The sequence below is a fragment of the Camelina sativa genome, chromosome 19 (assembly GCF_030686135.1).
Source record: "Camelina sativa cultivar CO46 ecotype springtype chromosome 19, ASM3068613v1".
Lineage (NCBI taxonomy): Eukaryota > Viridiplantae > Streptophyta > Magnoliopsida > Brassicales > Brassicaceae > Camelina > Camelina sativa.
The window spans coordinates 5974170-5991951 of NC_141898.1; the positions used below are offsets into that span (position 1 = coordinate 5974170).

At 35.0% G+C, this 17782-nt stretch overlaps 4 protein-coding genes and 2 long non-coding RNA genes across 9 annotated transcripts; all 6 read left to right on the forward strand.

Moving 5' to 3' along the window:
• The first annotated feature begins 78 nt into the window (after positions 1–78).
• On the forward strand, positions 79–2354 carry LOC104765117 (uncharacterized). 2 transcript variants are annotated; one of them, XM_010488793.3, is made up of 5 exons: positions 79–395; positions 588–781; positions 981–1365; positions 1768–1917; positions 2062–2354. In XM_010488793.3, the coding sequence occupies exons 1-4, from the start codon at positions 303–305 to the stop codon at positions 1888–1890; spliced, it is 795 nt and encodes a 264-aa protein (XP_010487095.1). In that variant the 5' UTR covers positions 79–302; the 3' UTR covers positions 1891–1917; positions 2062–2354. The 2 variants fall into 2 exon arrangements, with proteins under 2 accessions (XP_010487095.1, XP_010487096.1); XM_010488794.3 differs by having other exon boundaries at positions 106–395; positions 2012–2354.
• A 378-nt stretch (positions 2355–2732) lies between these two features.
• LOC104765119 (E3 ubiquitin-protein ligase SIRP1-like) lies at positions 2733–4465 on the forward strand. The gene is made up of 2 exons (XM_010488796.2): positions 2733–2986; positions 3307–4465. The coding sequence occupies exon 2, from the start codon at positions 3330–3332 to the stop codon at positions 4236–4238; it is 909 nt and encodes a 302-aa protein (XP_010487098.1). The 5' UTR covers positions 2733–2986; positions 3307–3329; the 3' UTR covers positions 4239–4465.
• A 1789-nt stretch (positions 4466–6254) lies between these two features.
• LOC104765121 (uncharacterized) lies at positions 6255–10480 on the forward strand. Its single transcript, XM_010488798.3, has 3 exons — positions 6255–6549; positions 7440–8164; positions 8241–10480. The coding sequence occupies exons 2-3, from the start codon at positions 7457–7459 to the stop codon at positions 10308–10310; spliced, it is 2778 nt and encodes a 925-aa protein (XP_010487100.1). The 5' UTR covers positions 6255–6549; positions 7440–7456; the 3' UTR covers positions 10311–10480.
• Positions 10481–13193: 2713 nt separating this feature from the next.
• Positions 13194–13885, forward strand: LOC104765122 (uncharacterized). The gene is made up of 2 exons (XR_015591514.1): positions 13194–13324; positions 13526–13885. It is a non-coding gene; the product is annotated as an uncharacterized LOC104765122 (long non-coding RNA).
• Positions 13886–14295: 410 nt separating this feature from the next.
• On the forward strand, positions 14296–14838 carry LOC147920232 (uncharacterized). Its single transcript, XR_015591782.1, has 2 exons — positions 14296–14435; positions 14548–14838. It is a non-coding gene; the product is annotated as an uncharacterized LOC147920232 (long non-coding RNA).
• Positions 14839–15150: 312 nt separating this feature from the next.
• LOC104765123 (uncharacterized) lies at positions 15151–17172 on the forward strand. 3 transcript variants are annotated; one of them, XR_763828.3, is made up of 4 exons: positions 15153–15270; positions 15353–15491; positions 15989–16615; positions 16942–17172. XR_763828.3 is itself a non-coding variant. In XM_010488799.2 (2 exons), exons 1-2 carry the CDS (start codon positions 15171–15173, stop codon positions 15406–15408), a joined length of 156 nt encoding a protein of 51 aa, XP_010487101.1. In that variant the 5' UTR covers positions 15151–15170; the 3' UTR covers positions 15409–15646. The 3 variants fall into 3 exon arrangements, 1 of the variants encoding a protein (XP_010487101.1); XR_015590470.1 differs by lacking the exon at positions 16942–17172 and having other exon boundaries at positions 16093–16222; XM_010488799.2 differs by lacking the exons at positions 15989–16615; positions 16942–17172 and having other exon boundaries at positions 15151–15270; positions 15353–15646.
• The last annotated feature ends 610 nt before the right edge of the window (positions 17173–17782 follow it).

A 17782-nucleotide genomic window follows, 5' to 3' on the forward strand; every position in this document is an offset into this window, starting at 1 on the left:
AAGATAATAACCGGGATGACGTCTTGGGCTAAATTAGGCTTTTACAAATATCCAATACGGCCCAATTTCTTCAATCCGTTTAGCGTCCGTGATCCGTCACTGAACAAGAAACGGAAACGCGATCCCGCCAAAGCTTTTACTCTCTTCCTCGGGAATTCTCAACGCGTCGTTTGCTTCTCTCTTGCGTCATCTGTGATTCGTTCGACGGGGAATTGCGATTCAACATCAGAATCTTCGAGCCATTTTTTTTTGTATAAAATGAAGATTCATCGGAGTAACAACAAGTAACGATAGCTACAACGATGATCTGTGTTTCGTTACGAAATCGAATACATAATTGGCTTCGCGACTATGTTAGGCTCCAATCTTTCGTTGTGATTCTTATTTACGCTCAGGTAATTCCGTAATTGCTTTTTTTGATTTCGCGTATTTTTTCTTCTTCTTTTGTCTCTCTTCTGAATGATTCATATCCATTTTGGGGGCTAGGGTTCTTCGATTCCTTTGTCGATTTTTTTTTTTTTGTTTATTTGTGGTTAGAAGTGAAAGAAAACTCATATTGATGAATGATTTGTAACGATTGGTTTCAGATTGGGTGCGCGTTGATCGGTTCACTAGGGGCATTGTACAATGGAGTCTTGCTCATAAATTTGGCGATTGCGTTATTTGGGTTAGTGGCAATCGAGAGTAATAGCCAGAAGCTTGGCAGAACCTATGCGGTTCTTCTTTTCTGCGGCGTTCTTCTCGATGTCTCATGGTTCATTCTCTTCTCCAAGGAGATTTGGTAATGTCACTATCCTCTTGTGATCATGATGATCATATATCTTTAGTTTCTGTGGCTTTGTTTAATTTGCAACACATATTGTATTTAACTGTCCTGGATTTTTTTGAAATGATATGATCATTAAATCTTTGTTATGTTCCTGTTCAGATTCTGTAGAGAGCCACTTATGTATTGACAAAAGATTTGATTTTCATTGTAGGAACCTTTCTTCTGAGATGTATCAAGCCTTTTATATCTTCTCTGTGAAACTCACTATGGCTATGGAAATTGCTGGGTTTGTTGTGAGGATATCGTCTTCTCTGTTATGGTTTCAGATTTATAGGCTGGGATCTTCTGTTATAGACACTTCATTTCCTCGTCAATCAGATTCAGACTTACGAAATAGCTTCTTAGAACCTCCTCTTTTCGCTAGGCAACGTTCACGTGATCCAGAATCACGAAATAGCTTCTTAGAGCCTCCTGCTATACCTAAGCCACGTTCACGTTCTGATGATTTCTTGGGAGATTCTGCTGACGAACCAGCCTTCTACACTCCTCTGCTTGATGGCTGCCAAAGCAATATCACTACGCCCGATATAACACAGGTCTTTCTATTTTCTACCTATTATTATTCTCTTAAGTAGTTTATGTACTCATTGTAGATGAGGTTTTACTCTTCTTCAGTTATTTGTCTATGTTTTCTGAAATGCGTTTGCAATGGGTTACTCTGCCAAGATCCTCTCGTTAGTGGATGTGAATACCCTTCATAAATAGTTTTTTTCTGGCTCTTCTTTTGAAACTGCAGTTGATGCAATATAGTGAGAATTGGATGAACCATCTAGAAAATAACTATGCTTTTCAGCTCTTCGTCACTCTAGTCACAGAGAAACAAGAGCCTTATAGCTTTAATAGTACATAATAGTATGCTGCTTCTCTTGTCTCAGCACTCCTGTAAAACTTACACAGCCATAGCAAGTAGGTTTTCATCCTTTTGTATCCTTTTGTAGGTGGTTAAATATCATGCAGCTGGGGACATTTACAAAGGATCACCATCATCTGCTGCAGAAGCCTCTCGAAATAAGTCTCCTTTCTCCAGGTCCTTGGAGGCACTTGATTCAAGTCTCCGTTGATGATATTACATCTATTGACTGTGGCCGGTATTGTACTAAGCCTTTTTTTTTCTTTTGGAAAGAAGCCTTAAAGGCCTCTAACTAGTGGAAAATTGCAAGTGTTGACAATCCTACTTTGCAGCATTGCTCTTCTTAGCTTCTCAGATTTGCCTGGTAATTTCCAATTCGCAGGAAGATAGCTTTTGGCTAGAGGAACTTCACTCAACAATCTAAAGGCATTCTTTGATACACTATATATATTTGAAGAATGCAGATCGGGATTTTACATAGTGGGGTGACACAATTAAGAACCATTTACCTTAAATCATCACTGATTTGACTCAGAGAACTGTATAGATTTGCTGTGACATATATGGACTAGGAATGTACATTGTATCAGCATTCTTTTCTGTAAATGAAAAATACATTCTTTTGAGGTGAATTGGAAGATTAGTATAAAGATCTTCTTTTCTTTTTAATCCAAACATTTGTTGTTATTCATAGTAATTTTGAAGTTTATGCAGAGTGAAGCAAAAGGATTGAGACAATTTCAGATTTTTAAGTAGCAACATGATTTGCCAATGGTGAAATATTATTGTAAAATCCTTAAGAAAGAACTACCAGCTGTTTTTTTTTACATGATGATGAGTCTGAGTCATCTCTGATGTATATAGAGGGCGTGGCATGGGGCCTGACGTTGAAGGACGAGCAGCCCAAAATGTGGAACTGCGAAGTTGCGTAGTAAAAATTACTAATTAAATTAATCTGGCCCCGTAAAAATAAAAATAAAATAAAAATGATATCGTGCAAATTAATTGTTTGACCTAAGAAAATTCGAAAACTTATCCACGTCTGACTTTTGCTGATTAAGAGAGAGAGATTAGATTAATAGTTTTGAAAAAAAGGGTCAAATCAAAGACCCAAACCCAAAAAAAAAAAAAAAAAAAAAAAAAGTCTGCGTGGATCTGCAGCCGTTTTCATTACCCACAAAAATCTCCGCTCGACGATGACGATGATCCCACTCTGCTGATTTTTTTTTTGGGTCTGGGTGTCGCTCTCGATTGTTTCCTAGTCTTCGTCTCTTTTGGATTTTGGTACTTTTCTTAGTTTCGAAGAGGTAAATGTTGTTCCGATTCCGCTGTTTTTTTTTATTTTTCTGTGTGTTTGTTGTTCGAACTACCTCGTTTGGAATCCTTAATCTAACAATAATATCATCCGACGAGCGAGATTGACTACTATAATGAGTTAAAACGATTTGAGTTTTTTTTTTTTAATCTGTTGATTATAATTTTTGTTTTTGGCTGTGGTTTTGATTGATCAACTAGTCTCTTGTTGATTCTTCTAGGGTTCGATATCGTTTCTGCATTTTCATTTGGTTTAAAAATCTCTCACTGTTTTTTTTTTTTTTTTTTTTTTATTTGGCCACCATATAAGCAGAGAGAGTTTGTGGTGGTGCTATTATGGAAGATGCAACAGAGACGACGACGTATTGGTGTCACATGTGTTCTCGATCGGTGAATCCAGTGATTGAAGGCGAGATCATCACATGCAATTTCTGTCAAAGTGGATTTGTTGAAGAAGAAATGGATGATAACAATGCTCTTCAAGATTCCGTTACCGTTGATGATCATCATCATACTGCGGATTCTCTATGGGCTCCCATCTTGATGGGGGTGATGAACAGTCATCATGACCAACAACATCAGGAAGACTCTGAATCTGTTGTTGAAGATGAAGATGACAATAATGATGACGATGACGATGATGATGGAGAAGAAGTTGATATAAATAGGCAACTTGAAGCTATTAGGAGGATAAGGAGTAGGCACTCAGCTGCCATTTCTAATCTGCTTCAAGGGATTCGAGCTGGCTTATTGGTTGAATCCGAGACTAATCCTGATAACAGCGAGCTTGTTCTCTTGATCAACTCCTTTAACCAAACGATCAGTGTTCATGAAGACTCCATCGACACCATAACTTCTTCTGTGGCTTCTGGATCTTTGGGTGACTATTTCATTGGACCTGGGTTCGAGGCTTTGCTTCAGCGTTTGGCTGAGAATGATCTGAACAACAGGTACGGGACACCTCCAGCTACTAAAGAAGCGGTTGAGTCGCTGGGGGTTGTGAAAATCGAAGATGGTTTGTTGCAGTGTACTGTGTGTTTGGATGATTTTGAGATTGGTATGGAGGCTAAAGAGATGCCGTGTAAGCATAAGTTTCATAGCGACTGCTTGTTGCCATGGCTTGAACTTCATAGCTCGTGCCCTGTGTGCAGATATCTGCTTCCTACTGGTGATGATGATGGTGAGCCAAAGACCGATGGAGAAGCTTTGAGAAACAATGAAGAAGAAGAAGATATCAGTATTTGATTCTGTGGTGGTGGGCAGTGGATCATCATCACCAGACTCGTGAGTTCGAACAATTCATCAGCTTACTAAAGGCTCACAATTTGAGTCAAGGTTACTTGAACAGAGGATCATTTGAGATCAGTCATTTAGTATTTTATGTTTTTTTTTTTTTTGTTGCACATAGTTTTCTCGGATTTGGTAGAAAATGGATTCTCTGGAATTAATTACAACATTTTCTTGCTGATTAATTGTTTCGAATTTGTTCTTGGTTAGTTCATTACAAAAATTATTAAGAACTACAACTAGATTAACCAGTATTAAAAATAGTTAAAACTTATGCAGAGTCAATCCCAATCTTCTTTTGAGAAGAAGACTTTGATCTTGTCTCTATTACGATTGTTTCAAATCTCTTAACGCGGTAATTTGGAAACCTTAGAATTCCTTTTAAAAAATGAATAAATTAGAAGGAAAATGTCTACCAAGTTAAAAAAGAGTACGTACAATTTCGAAAGCTCTGTTAGCATTATATAATGAACCATAGTCGTATGTTTGATTTGATATAAACACACATATTTACTGCATAATTAGTCCGTACCATTTCAACACAAAACTAGAAGCAATGAAAGGGAAGTTGTGGTTGATCAGTTTGCTTTTGGTTCTCTCTTTAGTAATTTCATCGAAGACAGTCTCAGCTCAACCAGACAAGTTTCGCAAACTTAGTGAGTAATTTTTGGTGTTTTTATGGATACAGGTAGTATACACACCCACTTATAACTATTAATGGTCTATATATCATCTATACGTATGTTACATAAAATCTTATTTAGTTGTAGCATACCAACAATAAAAAGGAATCAACACGTAGTAATTTGCAGAATGACCAATAATTGGTTTGAGAATATGATGCAGTGGTTCTGTAATTTCTGAATTGGTAGAGTGATTCCACAGTTTTGAACTGTTTTCTCAATAACACAACTTTACGGAAGTGTGTTATATGTTTTTTCTCACTTCTTTTCTTGAATTGGTCAGTTGAAAAAAGAAGAAGAAGGTATTTTTCATATCATCTTTTTGTTTAACGAGGGGCAACAAAAATTGATTCCTTGATTTTCATTTTCTTATATTCTTGTTTTATATAGTAAGAAGTTGGATAACACATGTGCCAGTTTTGGATTTATGCTAAAATTGTATGTTCGTCCTTATATTTTCTAGAAGAAGATTTAAGAGCGTCGATGAAGATCGGAACACCTCATAGTGAGTCGCCACCAGGACATGGATGTAACAACAAGTCACATCCGAATGGTGGATCTTGTAAAAAGCCCCCGCGAGGGCGAGGCTATGGCAATTAAAAAGACCAGTTTTGTAAATGTACAAACATCAAGATTTCACGTCAAGTAGACCAAACTAAATTGAGTGATATATAATTTGTGTTGTTTGATATAAAGTTGTGAGAAAATGGCAATAAAAAAAGATTGGATTAAGACAATGTGGGTGTTTTTTTTCATGGTAAACAAAATGTGGGTGTTTTTTTTCCCCTATATTATGGCTTTCTCTACTTCTATCATATGAGAGTTTGAAAATCATCTTGGTATCACATTATCATTTAAAGTGTTGAAATCATTTATTTGGTAATATGCATGCTATTTTTATATATATGGACATTATCATATGAATTTTAAAAAAATTCACTCCCATTTTATCGGTATATTTAGCAAATTTTCATCTATTAGACAAAAGAAAAAAATGAATACTTCCATTAAGCGAAATTATCTTAAAGTTTGAACCACATATAGATATAGTTGTTACAATATAGTTAAGATATTTTAAATCTTTTTAACCTAATTTTTGTAAACATTGTATATTAGGTTGAAATGTTTAATAATACGATATGAATTTTCACTCAGGATAGATAAGATTAACAAGGAACACAAAACACGTCCACAACTTTCTTTGAGTCTCTTAACTTTGAACACTTTAAACTGAAAACAATATAGAACACTTTAAACCCTATAAAGAATAGCCAATAGAAAAATAATCTCCAAAGTGCATCTTAAAAGAAAGAAAAAAAATCTTTTATATTCGACTTAAAACTCTCCTCTCGTATACTTCTCTCACCTTATTGTGCCTCATTCTTCTCTCAAAGACGAGACTTCGTGTTGAAAGAGCGACCAGTACTCTCTTCTCTCTCTCTCTCTCTCTCACAACAAAACACGAACAATTCTTCCTCCTCTTTGTTCTTGTTTGGCAACTCCAGATTCTCACAGTGCCACCACAATCTCCAACATTGCACAAAAAGTTGAGACATCTCATCATAAACTAAAGTTAACAACATCAGGTTATCAAATCTATATCTCCTCTCCTTGGTTTCATTTCTTATGCCGTGTTTGGCAATTCACGTTTTCGTGTTTGCTTTCCTCTTTGTGGGTCTTCTTGTGTCAGCAACGCTAACTGCTTTTATCCCTATAAATCGAGAAACTTTACAATCGGGAGATTGCTGAATCCTCCTCCTTTTATTAACATCAAAGTACCCATCTTTTTGTTGTTGTGTTGTTGTGTGTTCCATGTTTTTTGTCGTAAAGGATTCAACCTTTGCTGCTTCTTGTTTCATATCATTGTTGATATGTTCGTCTCGTGGGTTAATCCGTTACGAGATCATTGAGAAATTACATGCCGTCTACGCTACAACTTTGTTTGTATTTGGGATCGATGCTTTTATGGGCTTTGCTTTTTGATCAGGTCTGATTAGCGAATCTGGGTCTGTGTTTCAACTTAATTTGGCTCTGAAAACACTTTTATCTTTTCCTCCGCTCCGGTGCTTTTGTGGGTTTTTGCTCTAATTTATGTGTCTGTTGTTTGTCTCAATGATCAAGAGATGAATTGAATCGAATGTATTTGTTGGTATCTTTCAATTTCTTTCACGATTCTCAAGTTTGTTGAATCTTACTGTTTGATACTGTGATCTGAAATATATCTGAGCTTTATACTTTACCCCGTCGTGTTGCTCTCGACAATGTATGTATTCTGGGCTCCTTGCCATGGGCTCATACTTAGGGTAATGAATTTCTAAGTTCCATCTTTAATCTTTGTGTGTTTCTTGGTGTCTGATTTTGTACGTATCTGACTTGCCAGGAAACTATGATGATTGAGATGTTCTTGATTTTTACATCTGTTTCAACAGTTTTGAGAGTCAATATTGAAAATGCAGCTCTTTTGCTCTCCTTTCAGGTTTCACTACGTTGAGCATGGAAGTGGAGAATACTATTATGGAAGAAACAGCTGTTATGGAAGATTCCTATGATGATGGATTTTCGTGTGGAGATCCACAAGTTGAGCCTCGTGTTGGAGATGAGTTTCAGGTCGAGATTCCTCCTATGGTGTCTGCATCTGAGCGTGCTGTGTTTCTTTCCACTCCTGTTGCTTTGGATGATTCTTCTTATTCCTTTCTCGTCGGACTACCTGTCCAAGTAATGTGGATTGACAAACGTAGAAGAGGACAAGGAAATGGAGATGATAACGTTGACATGAACCAATCTTTGAAATCTTTAAGAGCCAAAAAAAGCCGTTGCTCTGCCAAGAACAGAGGCAAGAGTGACAAGAATTCTGAATCCAAGAAGCAAAGACTGAATCTTGAGGCTGTTCCTGCGATACCGTCCAGTTCTTGGGAAGATGTTGAGGTGGCTAGCTTTGTTCTTGGTCTGTATACATTTGGTAAGAACTTTACTCAGGTGAAGAGTTTCATGGAGAACAAAGCAATAGGAGAGATTGTGTTGTTTTACTATGGGATGTTCTACAACTCTGCTAAGTACCACAGTTGGTCTGAATCCCGCAAGAAGCGGAACCGGAAATGTGTATATGGAAGAAAGCTCTATTCAGGTTGGAGGCAACAACAGTTGTTAACCCGTTTGATGCCTTCTATTCCTGATGAATCTCAGAAGCAGATGCTTGTGAATGTGAGTCTCTTTCACATCCTGATGCTGAATTCGTTACCACTATATATATTTTGTTCAATGATCTTACTATTCGCAGGTCTCAAAGTCATTTGCTGAAGGTAATATCACTCTGGAGAAATACGTAAACACAGTGAAGAATCTTGTGGGTCTCAGGCTTCTGGTAGACGCCGTGGCGATTGGTAAAGAAAAAGAAGATCTCTCAATTCCTACGTCAACACCAATGAAGACCAAACCATGGTTTACGGTTTCTTCAAAACCTTCTTCGGTCCCGGGCTTAGGGGATTACAATTCACTCACAACTGCTGGCATTATAAAACAGTTAACTGGCGGCTGTTCACGTCTGAGCAAAGCCCGTTGCAATGATATATTCTGGGACGCTGTGTGGCCGCGTTTGCTAGCCAGAGGATGGCGTTCAGAGCAGCCTGAGGAACAAGGCTATTTAAGATCTAAGGATTACATTGTTTTCATTGTCCCTGGCGTGGAAAAGTTTTCAAGACAGAAGCATGTCAAAGGCGATCATTACTTTGATTCCGTCAGTGATATTCTAACAAAGGTTGTTAGAGAGCCTGAGCTTCTTGAGTTTGAGACAGGAGGAGAGATCAGAGAAGCGACCGCCAATGACTTCGTTGTTGCAGAGAACTCTTTTGACCAATCAGATGAAGAGTCTTCCCCATCTGGTAGTCAAAGATACCGTTACCTCAGGTCTCCATGCTCTAACCGTGGAACTCTGGGAATGAAATTCACTGTTGTGGACACTAGTTTGGCTGCTGGAGGAGGGAAGTTGTGTGAATTACGAAATCCTCATTCAGTGTCTCTAGTTTCTGAGCCAAAGACTCGACTGGGAGATAAAGATTCCTCTGCGCCTAAACTTTCCCTGGAGAATCAGAATGTGGAAAAGTCTCAAGTGAGGCCTCTAGAAGCCAAGAACCAAGTAAATGAGCAAATGCGATTCACGATTATTGATACGAGTGTAGACCACTGTGGAAAGGTATCTGGGTTTAGGAGATGGAGACATTTACCAAGTGATGACACAAAGAGGGGTTATGTAGGGGCTGATTCTGCTATAAAGGAGGAGAAGCCTTTGGGGAAGGTTAAGGATCCATCAAAGAGGTCAAAGCACAAGTATACCCCTCGAGCAGAAACTAACTATCATTCAGTAAACTCTGCACCATATTTAAAACGCAGACGGCTCAGTGCTTGCATTTCAAGAGAAAGTCCAGTGTCCAAACATTTACCGGGTGATGATGACACAAAAAACACTGTTTGTCTTGAATCAGAGAAGCAAGATATATGTGCAGTCCAACACCAAAATAGCACTTGTGAAGAGATGAATCAGGACAAAGAGACATATGAAACCAAGTTGTCGGTTGAGCATATGAACTTAAAGTCTGATGAACCAATGAAGACTGAAACTGGGCCGTGTTCTCCGCTTGTTGAGATTCACGAAACGTCAGAGATTGAACCAAGTGGGTTAAATTCTTCTGTCTCCGGTGTAGACAAGCACTGTTCTCCAGAGAAGATAAGAACACCCCAAAAACACATTTTTCCAGAACAAGAACCAAAGAGGCTCTGTTCAGTGTCAGAGTCAGAACAAAAACGCGCTTCCAATGATATGGAACAAAAGCAAGCAGTTGAGCTCCCTTCTTTTTCAGGCTCAAATACTAATAGATGTTCTTCCAATGATCTGGGAACTACTCAAGAGCTGGGTTCATCTGAACGACAACACGACCAACAGATCATTACAGATGGTCCGAGAAGACAGAGCACAAGGAAACGACCATTGACCACCCGGGCTCTGGAAGCTCTTGAATCCGGATTTCTGACAACCAAGAAAATGAAAAGCACAAGTAAACCAGAACCGAGAAAACGTGTAAGTTCAACGAAGAAGAAGCGCTCAGCTAAAGCGTGTAACAGAAATGGGAGTGCAGATTCGGAGCACAGAAGGGAAGATAGAAGCAGTTATGTAAAGAAAGCACCAGTAAGTAAGCCCTTGGATCAGATAGAGGATTCAAAGCCTAGCTATCTTCTCAATGAAGGAAGAGCTGAGAGTAAGGCTCTTGATCGAATACAGGAGTCAAGGCCAGTCCTTACTGAATACCCTAAACTTCCACCGATTGTTTTGAAGTTTCCATTCAGGCGTGGCTAAGGAGCTTCAGGGACTCAAGTCTGAAAGTTTTTGACCGTTGGGGTGTGGGAAGATTGGCCTTGCTGAAGAATAAATGTGTATAGAAGAGATGTTTTTACAAGGTTTTATTCCATAATCTTTGCTATTTTTATTATTATTTTCATTGTTAGTCAGAAGCCCTGTTTTAAAAATCCCCGCCTATCACCGCCCCGTAAAATCGCTAGGCCCACCCTCTCCGCCTCGATTAATGACTAATCCCCACCTAGCATCGATTATCCGATTATACCGTCTAATTTGATTAATTCCCGCTTAATTTTGTATATACCAGTTATTTTTGGAGCCAAATATAAATCAAATATATATATATATATATATATATTTTTGTTATTTAAACATTTAAATTAAGAGTTTATGATGTTTTACAATAACTAATGTACAAACTTTTAATTAAAATCATAAATTTTTTTCTTAAAATTACGTTTTTATGTGTTTACCGTAGTTTTAAAGATAATACTATAGCTTTATATTTTATTTGATATTTTTCTTTTCACATAAACAGAATTATACATATATTTAGTACTATATATTTTTAATTTACTATTAATTTAATAAAATAATCCTAAAACTAGTCCCCGATTAATCTCTATCTAATCTCCGATTTTCTCGCTAGGCGCTAGGCCCACCCCAACTGCCCGACTAGCGCCTAGCGATTTCTAAAATAGGGTCAGAAGTAATGTTTCTATTATTGGTTTGCTTGGGAGTTTTATAAAGAATCTTTTCATATGGACTAATAGTAATGATAGTTATGAATATTTATGAAGTCTAAAATAAAGTCACTACAATGATTTCTGTACTGCTATACAATTAACAAATCATGCCTGATTTGCTGCCGCTGCTTGATTGCCTTGTCCAAGTTGTGAAAGACTGCTTTGGTTAAGTTGGGGTCCTCAAAAAGCTTTATTCCAAATCTTTTGCAGCCATAACGTAGGAACCACTTCACTCTTTAGATCAGTTTTGGCTTAGATTCTTTCTGACTTACTTTGGATCCAAGACCAGTTTCTGAAGCTCTTTGATGGCTGGAGCTAGCTGCGTATATAACGATATCTTTCCAATCTAATATTAAAAAACCAAACCATTTTCCAAGGTTTTTCTAACTGAAAAAACCTTGTAATCATATTACAGTATGTTTGATTTCATATAAATTAATACACACTAGGATTTATCCCGTGGTACACCACGGTCTATTCGTTTTCATAAATCATTTAAATAGGTTAGTATACTAATATAATCAGGTTTTTTTAGTTAGTTAATATAAATACTAGAATATTATATATAATATGTTGTATTTGCAAAATTTACCCATAGTAAATTTTTTTTTTGTAATATCAATGCACTTATATATATTTTATTTTGGTGTTTTTACAATAATTAACCGTACTTGTTAATAAAATTATATGGATTGACTTTGAAAGAACAATAAATATGTGTACTTTCAAAAATACAATGAACTATGATTAAAATCAAATTTGTTTTAAGACCATGGTTTTGTGCATGGTCTTAAACCATGGTCAAAAATACAATGAAATATTATTAAAATCAAATTTATGGTGACTAATAGTGTTTAAGACCATGGTTTTTTGGAAAATCATTTCAAAAAAGATTATTGCACAAAAATATACTTCAAAAATGTTAAGATAGATTTTTAAAATATATATTCGTTTATAAAAATTCAAATCACATTATATGGTAAAAAAATCTAATATTTTTTCTAACTTTATGTATCAAATAGTAATTCAAATAATTAAAGATAAGATTAAATAAAAGTGAAAGGAGAATTATATTTTAATCTAACATATTGCTTTAAATTAGGTAGATAGATTTTAGGAAATTTGAATTTAATATTATCAAATAAGGAAATGATTGTGTTTGGTTGTAATGATTGTAGAGAATTTAATTGAGACTTGTTTGGATACAAAGAAAAAAAAAAGATGACACAAAAATGTACTTCAAAAATGTTAAGATAGATGTATGAATCATTGTATATATATAACGTATACCAACCAAAGAAAAAAAAAACAAAAAAATGAAGGTCAAGTTGTGGTTGATTGCTTCACTTTTGGTTCTCTCTTTGTTGTCTTCAGTCGAGACAATCTCAGCTCGACCATATAAATTTCCAAAAACCAGTGAGTGTTATCATTTTTTTTGGTCATCTATCTTAATATATGCTAAAGCGCAATTAAATTAAGGAATCTGGATACGACTTTAACAACCATAACTCACTGAAAGGACCTAACAGTTGTAGTTTTTTTTTTTTTCGTAGAAGAAGAAAGAAGAGAAATGATTAACATTCACAAGAAAAAAATATCGGAACACCAGGGAGTGTGTTAGGGCGTGGAGGCCAAGGCTCATCATCCAGTAGAGGTGCCCCTGACCCCGGCTGATATGGTTAGACGGACCGGCCAAGGCATAATCGTACATTGTTTTGTGTTCTTAAGATATGAGATTAAAATATTGCATGATTTTTTGTCATTGATGAGACCCCAATGTAAAAGGACAGTCCCAATCAGAGGAAAAAATGTTTTTTTGTTTGACTTTGTACATATTGTTGTGTTAAGATGCTGATCAAATAGAATAAATATCTTTATCGTCAAGAAACTAATTGATATGAAAACTTAGTAAATTTACGAACGTTTGAAAAGAGAAATATAGTTAAAGTATTCATTTGAACCAAAAGAGCGTGCATATTAGTCTACTCTGCCCGGAAGCATAGCTATATACAGTATATGTTGACTTATAAGATTATCTCAGTTAGTATGTATAAAATATCTTTATATTGAAATAGAACTATAGAAGTCTTCTGACGCGCTATGTGAAAACTTGACTATTAAGTTTTGAACGATATATATATACTCAAACAGTATAAGGTATCACCAGAACAATAATTATGAAGGTCAAGTTCTGTTTGATTGCTTCGCTTTTGATTCTCTCTTTGGCGATTTCGTCATACGTCGTTTTAGTTCAATCATACGAATCCGGTAAGTATTATTTATATTCGTATCACCCTCTTTAGTCGTTCCCATATTTGCTAATATAATTGTATGTAAAAAAAGAGTTAAAAGATATTAAAATTTGTTAGAAGCATGGGTAACATTTAGCTATTTTTTTACATCTATGCATGGTAATATATATGATCAAGTCACTGTTTTGAGTTTTGACACATGATGAAAACTGTGTAGAAGAAGAAACAATAGCAGAAACGATTCACATTCGAAAGATAATGAAGATCGGAGCTCCTCGTAGTAAATCACCACCTGATCGCCAGTGGGGTGGGAGTGACTCGCCACTACCCGGATAGGTCCAAGTTCACACTAAGGCGATGGCTATACGAGTTGTAAACTTTATTTAGTTTATGCAAAGTACAAGATACTTAAAAAGAAAACCAATGGCCAGTTCCAATGTGTTTTTGATTATTTTTCTGAATCCCTAAATGTTTGTTTGTTTGTGTTTCTTGGGGAGTTCTCCATACAAAATTTTGTCAACAAACCAAGCTGTCACCTAATTTTTAATAATTTACGTAAGATTGACCTTGTCTTTTATACACACACCTCAATTATTTGAACAAAAATCGTAGAAGAGTACGTACGTACGTAAATCATCTCCGTAGAATAATAATTAGGATTAAGACCTAGTCTTCTCTCTTTTTTTCTTTTCTAGTTACATCTTGTATTTTTATATTTTGTTTCAAAGTCCTTACACGCGCTATTTGAAACTCATATTATAAGTATTATTCATAACTACTTTTATCAACATATTCCATAACCTATGTTACAAGATATTCAACGAATCATAAGAAAATATTTATATGTAAAGACTTTGTACTATCGACAATATAAAGAAAACGATGGATGAAATCATTCGAAAGATCCATCTAATTAGTTAATGATTTGCCGTTAATCTTAGTCGCATGTGTTTGATTCGTATAAATACATACGTAAACCAATATAACGAACAAAAAGAAGACTATCAACACACATCAATAAGATTAAATGAAGGGGAAGATGTGGTTGGTTGCTTTACTTTTGGTTCTTTCTTTGGTGATTTCATCTTATGCGATTTCAGCTCAGGCATACAAATTCCGCAAACTCGGTGAGTAATTCATACCCGAATAATATTTATCATTTGTATATTTGATCTTGTTCTATATTTTCTTCTTCGTATATGAATCGTAATTAATATTTAGTATTTTATTTATATATAGCCAGAGATATAGACACAGAACCTAGTGTATCACGACCAGCGAAACAATGTTGCTAGGAAGCAAAAGGAGACGAACAAAGGGACTTCTCGTAGGAAAAACCACCGTGCCGGTCAGAAAGACCAATTATACATAAATACTATTCTTTGTTCTAGCATTAGAAAAATCCAATGTAAGAAACATAGAAAATTCTCATCTTAATTAATTTTCGTTGTTAGATTTCTGACACGTCTTTTGAGTTGTTAAGTTTGTTCCGGTCTGTTTTTGAATTCAATTTTACTTTTGACTCGGCAACATATTCTACTTTATTTAGATGGATGAAGTGATTTTTGGTACATTGTTATGTTTCATGGACTTCGAATTCAAAATTAACTGACAATTAATAAATTGGTTTATGCCTCTAATATATCATTTTAGTTCTATTATAAAATAAACTAAAATCAACAGAAATGATCAACAAAAATATTTCCTTTGTTTGTTTGTGTACGTCAAAGACTTTTCTTCAGGTCAGGGTAAATTGGTTCCATACGCTGCCTCATTCTATACCTCACGTTTTAAAACTGAATTTGGTATAAATACACACCTATACAACTTCAAATCTTAAAACACAAAGGACAAAGCTACAAATGAAGGGAAATCTGTGGTTAATTGCTTTGTTTTTAGCTCTCTATTTGGTGATTTCATCTTATGCAGCTTCAACTCAAACATACCAAATCCGCAAACTTTGTAAGTACAGACCCGATTTATCATCCCGTTTGCTCCATGCATTTTCCTTTTTTATGACTAACATCAATTATTTATTTCCCAGTGGGTATAATAGATTCACGGCCTAGTTCGTCTAGACCGGCAGGCCAGTGTTGTTAGCTAGGCAAAGGCGGCGGGAGAAGGGAGCATGATGCTCTCATGAGAGCTGCCGTTCGTAGTGTATATAGACTTTAATTGGACTGGTACATAATTTTACAATTTTATACTGTAGTTAGAAATAATTGAGGGAATCAACAAAATTAAAATAGGTTCTTACTTTAAATGAGCTAAGAATACAATGTTCTAATGTTATAAACTCTACGTTAATTAGAAAGAAAATAAAAATTTAAGTCCATCATAGTACTTTTTTATTTACATTAAAATATTTTCCTCTATCAAAAACCGCCGATACTATTTTCAGTAGTAACACCGTTTGTTTATTTGACAAGAGACAAAAATGTTGTCGTTTCTTTCAACAACGTACATATTTATTCGCGAGTGGTGATATACAATGCTGATACTAGTAAAAATTTGTGTAATCGCTTTGCTGCATATCTCTATACTTATTTTTTGTTTGGTTGAGCTAATTAAATCCCTGCGAAAGTTCGAACTTTCCCCTTTGATCTCTCTAATCCCATTACTAAAATTAAGGTTAATGTACGATTATGAAAAAAGGCACACACTAATTCATCGTCTCCAGGTAGGATCAGACCCATGGACCATGGTCACTATAAACCTCCCAAAAGGTATCATGCCACACCATATAATTTGCCCGCTCATCCAATTGGTTCATGACACTTGCAGGTTGCAAGGCTATATCTAACATACAACATATATGGAGGAAAAGATACAGCAATTCAAGGAACTGAACCATATTTAAAAACTGAGAAATAAAAAAAAATAAAAAAAAAAAAAAAAAAAAAAAACTGAGAAATAAGCGTATGTGATAGATAATTATGCTTTTTATATATCGAACATGACACCCCCGTCTCTAATTTGACCTTATTAAATTAAACATGGTCAAACAACTTCATCGATTAAACAAAGTAAAAAATGCTTACTAATTTTTTTTTATAATTAACGTTACTTCCGGGAAGCATTATTTGTTCTAATTTAGTTTGTAATCAACAACTTGATGACCCCATAAAAACAAAAAGTCTCTCTCTATATATATGACCACCATTTAGGTGTTTGCAAAGTCCATAAATTTTATCAAAAAAAAAAATGAATTGGAAGTTGGTTTTGCTTACTGGTTGGATTCTCCTCTCGTCTATTGCACTAAACCCAACATTGGCTAAAGTAACTTATCCATCATCTCTCACGACAAGTAAGTTTCCACCGCTTATTTTCATTTAAAAAAAATCATCTAGAAATATATATATATATATATATATATATATATGTGATAGAGAGTTTCAGATTAATTTCGTATATATGTCACATAAGTTTGTAGTCTGCGAAAAAGGCGTATATATCTTAATAAATTGGTATTTAATTTCGATTGATAAACTAAACTAGTAACACTTAGTTGTTGTGTGCATATAGAAATGATAAAATTTACAATATATATATACATGTTCTTGATGAAGGCAAAGAAAATAACTATTTGATTAATTAGTTTGATCAAAGTTTATGCATTAAATTATAAAACAGGGAAAGGGAGGATCGGAGGTATACACATCAGCAAAGGAATGAAGATTGGCTTTAGAGGCAGTTTTTCTAGATCTGCTCATCATGGAAACGATCCACCGAGTCATAATTTCTAATTAGTTATTGGATTTTATCGTTCTGTTCTATATATATCTTAACTTGTGATTTCTAAGTAGTTGTTTGATTATGTACGTATTATAATACTCTTTGAATAAATGAAATGGAACTTCAATATATGATTAAATTATTTAATACTTAACTATATTAACGAAAATTGATCAGTAACAGAGTGACAATGAGTTCTTTTTTGTTTTTTGTTTTTTTCTTTTCTGTTTTTTTCTTTCGTGCCAAAATTGATGATTAACAGTGGACTTTTCAACTCGTGTGCAAGTTACAATGGAAAAAAAAACGAGGCTTAAAAAGTCAACAACTTTCATGCATTGACTTATACTCTTTCGTTTTTATTTGTAAATTAATTTATAATTATTTTTTGGTAGAGAAAAAATATAAACCAATAACAATTCAAAATTTTAAATATTTTAAATAATTACTTTTTAAAATTTACAAAACATCAATTTTTTGTGCGACAAAAAAATATACCAAAATTTTTGTGGGACAGGAGTACATATCACCAACTGTTGTGAGAACGACCCCTGATGAACTAATCTCTGCCTAACAGTCTTCTCTAATCTCTACAACTAGTTTCTAAGATACTAATACTAGCTAGCGTTGTATTATAATTTTTACCTATAGAAATGGCAAATAACTGAAAAACCTCGTAGAGTCGTAGTCATATACAGTATGTTTGACAAACCTCGTAGAGTCGTAGTCATATACAGTATGT

Bases quoted from the DNA above. Each gene is read 5' to 3' on its own strand.
- LOC104765117 (XM_010488793.3), top strand. From the start codon at position 303: ATGATCTGTGTTTCGTTACGAAATCGAATACATAATTGGCTTCGCGAC. The intron at 396-587 runs GTAATTCCGTAA...GATTGGTTTCAG, and splicing joins TGATTCTTATTTACGCTCAG to ATTGGGTGCGCGTTGATCGG. The intron at 782-980 runs GTAATGTCACTA...TTTTCATTGTAG, and splicing joins CTCTTCTCCAAGGAGATTTG to GAACCTTTCTTCTGAGATGT.
- LOC104765119 (XM_010488796.2), top strand. From the start codon at position 3,330: ATGGAAGATGCAACAGAGACGACGACGTATTGGTGTCACATGTGTTCT.
- LOC104765121 (XM_010488798.3), top strand. From the start codon at position 7,457: ATGGAAGTGGAGAATACTATTATGGAAGAAACAGCTGTTATGGAAGAT. The intron at 8,165-8,240 runs GTGAGTCTCTTT...TACTATTCGCAG, and splicing joins AGAAGCAGATGCTTGTGAAT to GTCTCAAAGTCATTTGCTGA.
- LOC104765123 (XM_010488799.2), top strand. From the start codon at position 15,171: ATGAAGGGAAATCTGTGGTTAATTGCTTTGTTTTTAGCTCTCTATTTG. The intron at 15,271-15,352 runs GTAAGTACAGAC...TTTATTTCCCAG, and splicing joins ATACCAAATCCGCAAACTTT to TGGGTATAATAGATTCACGG.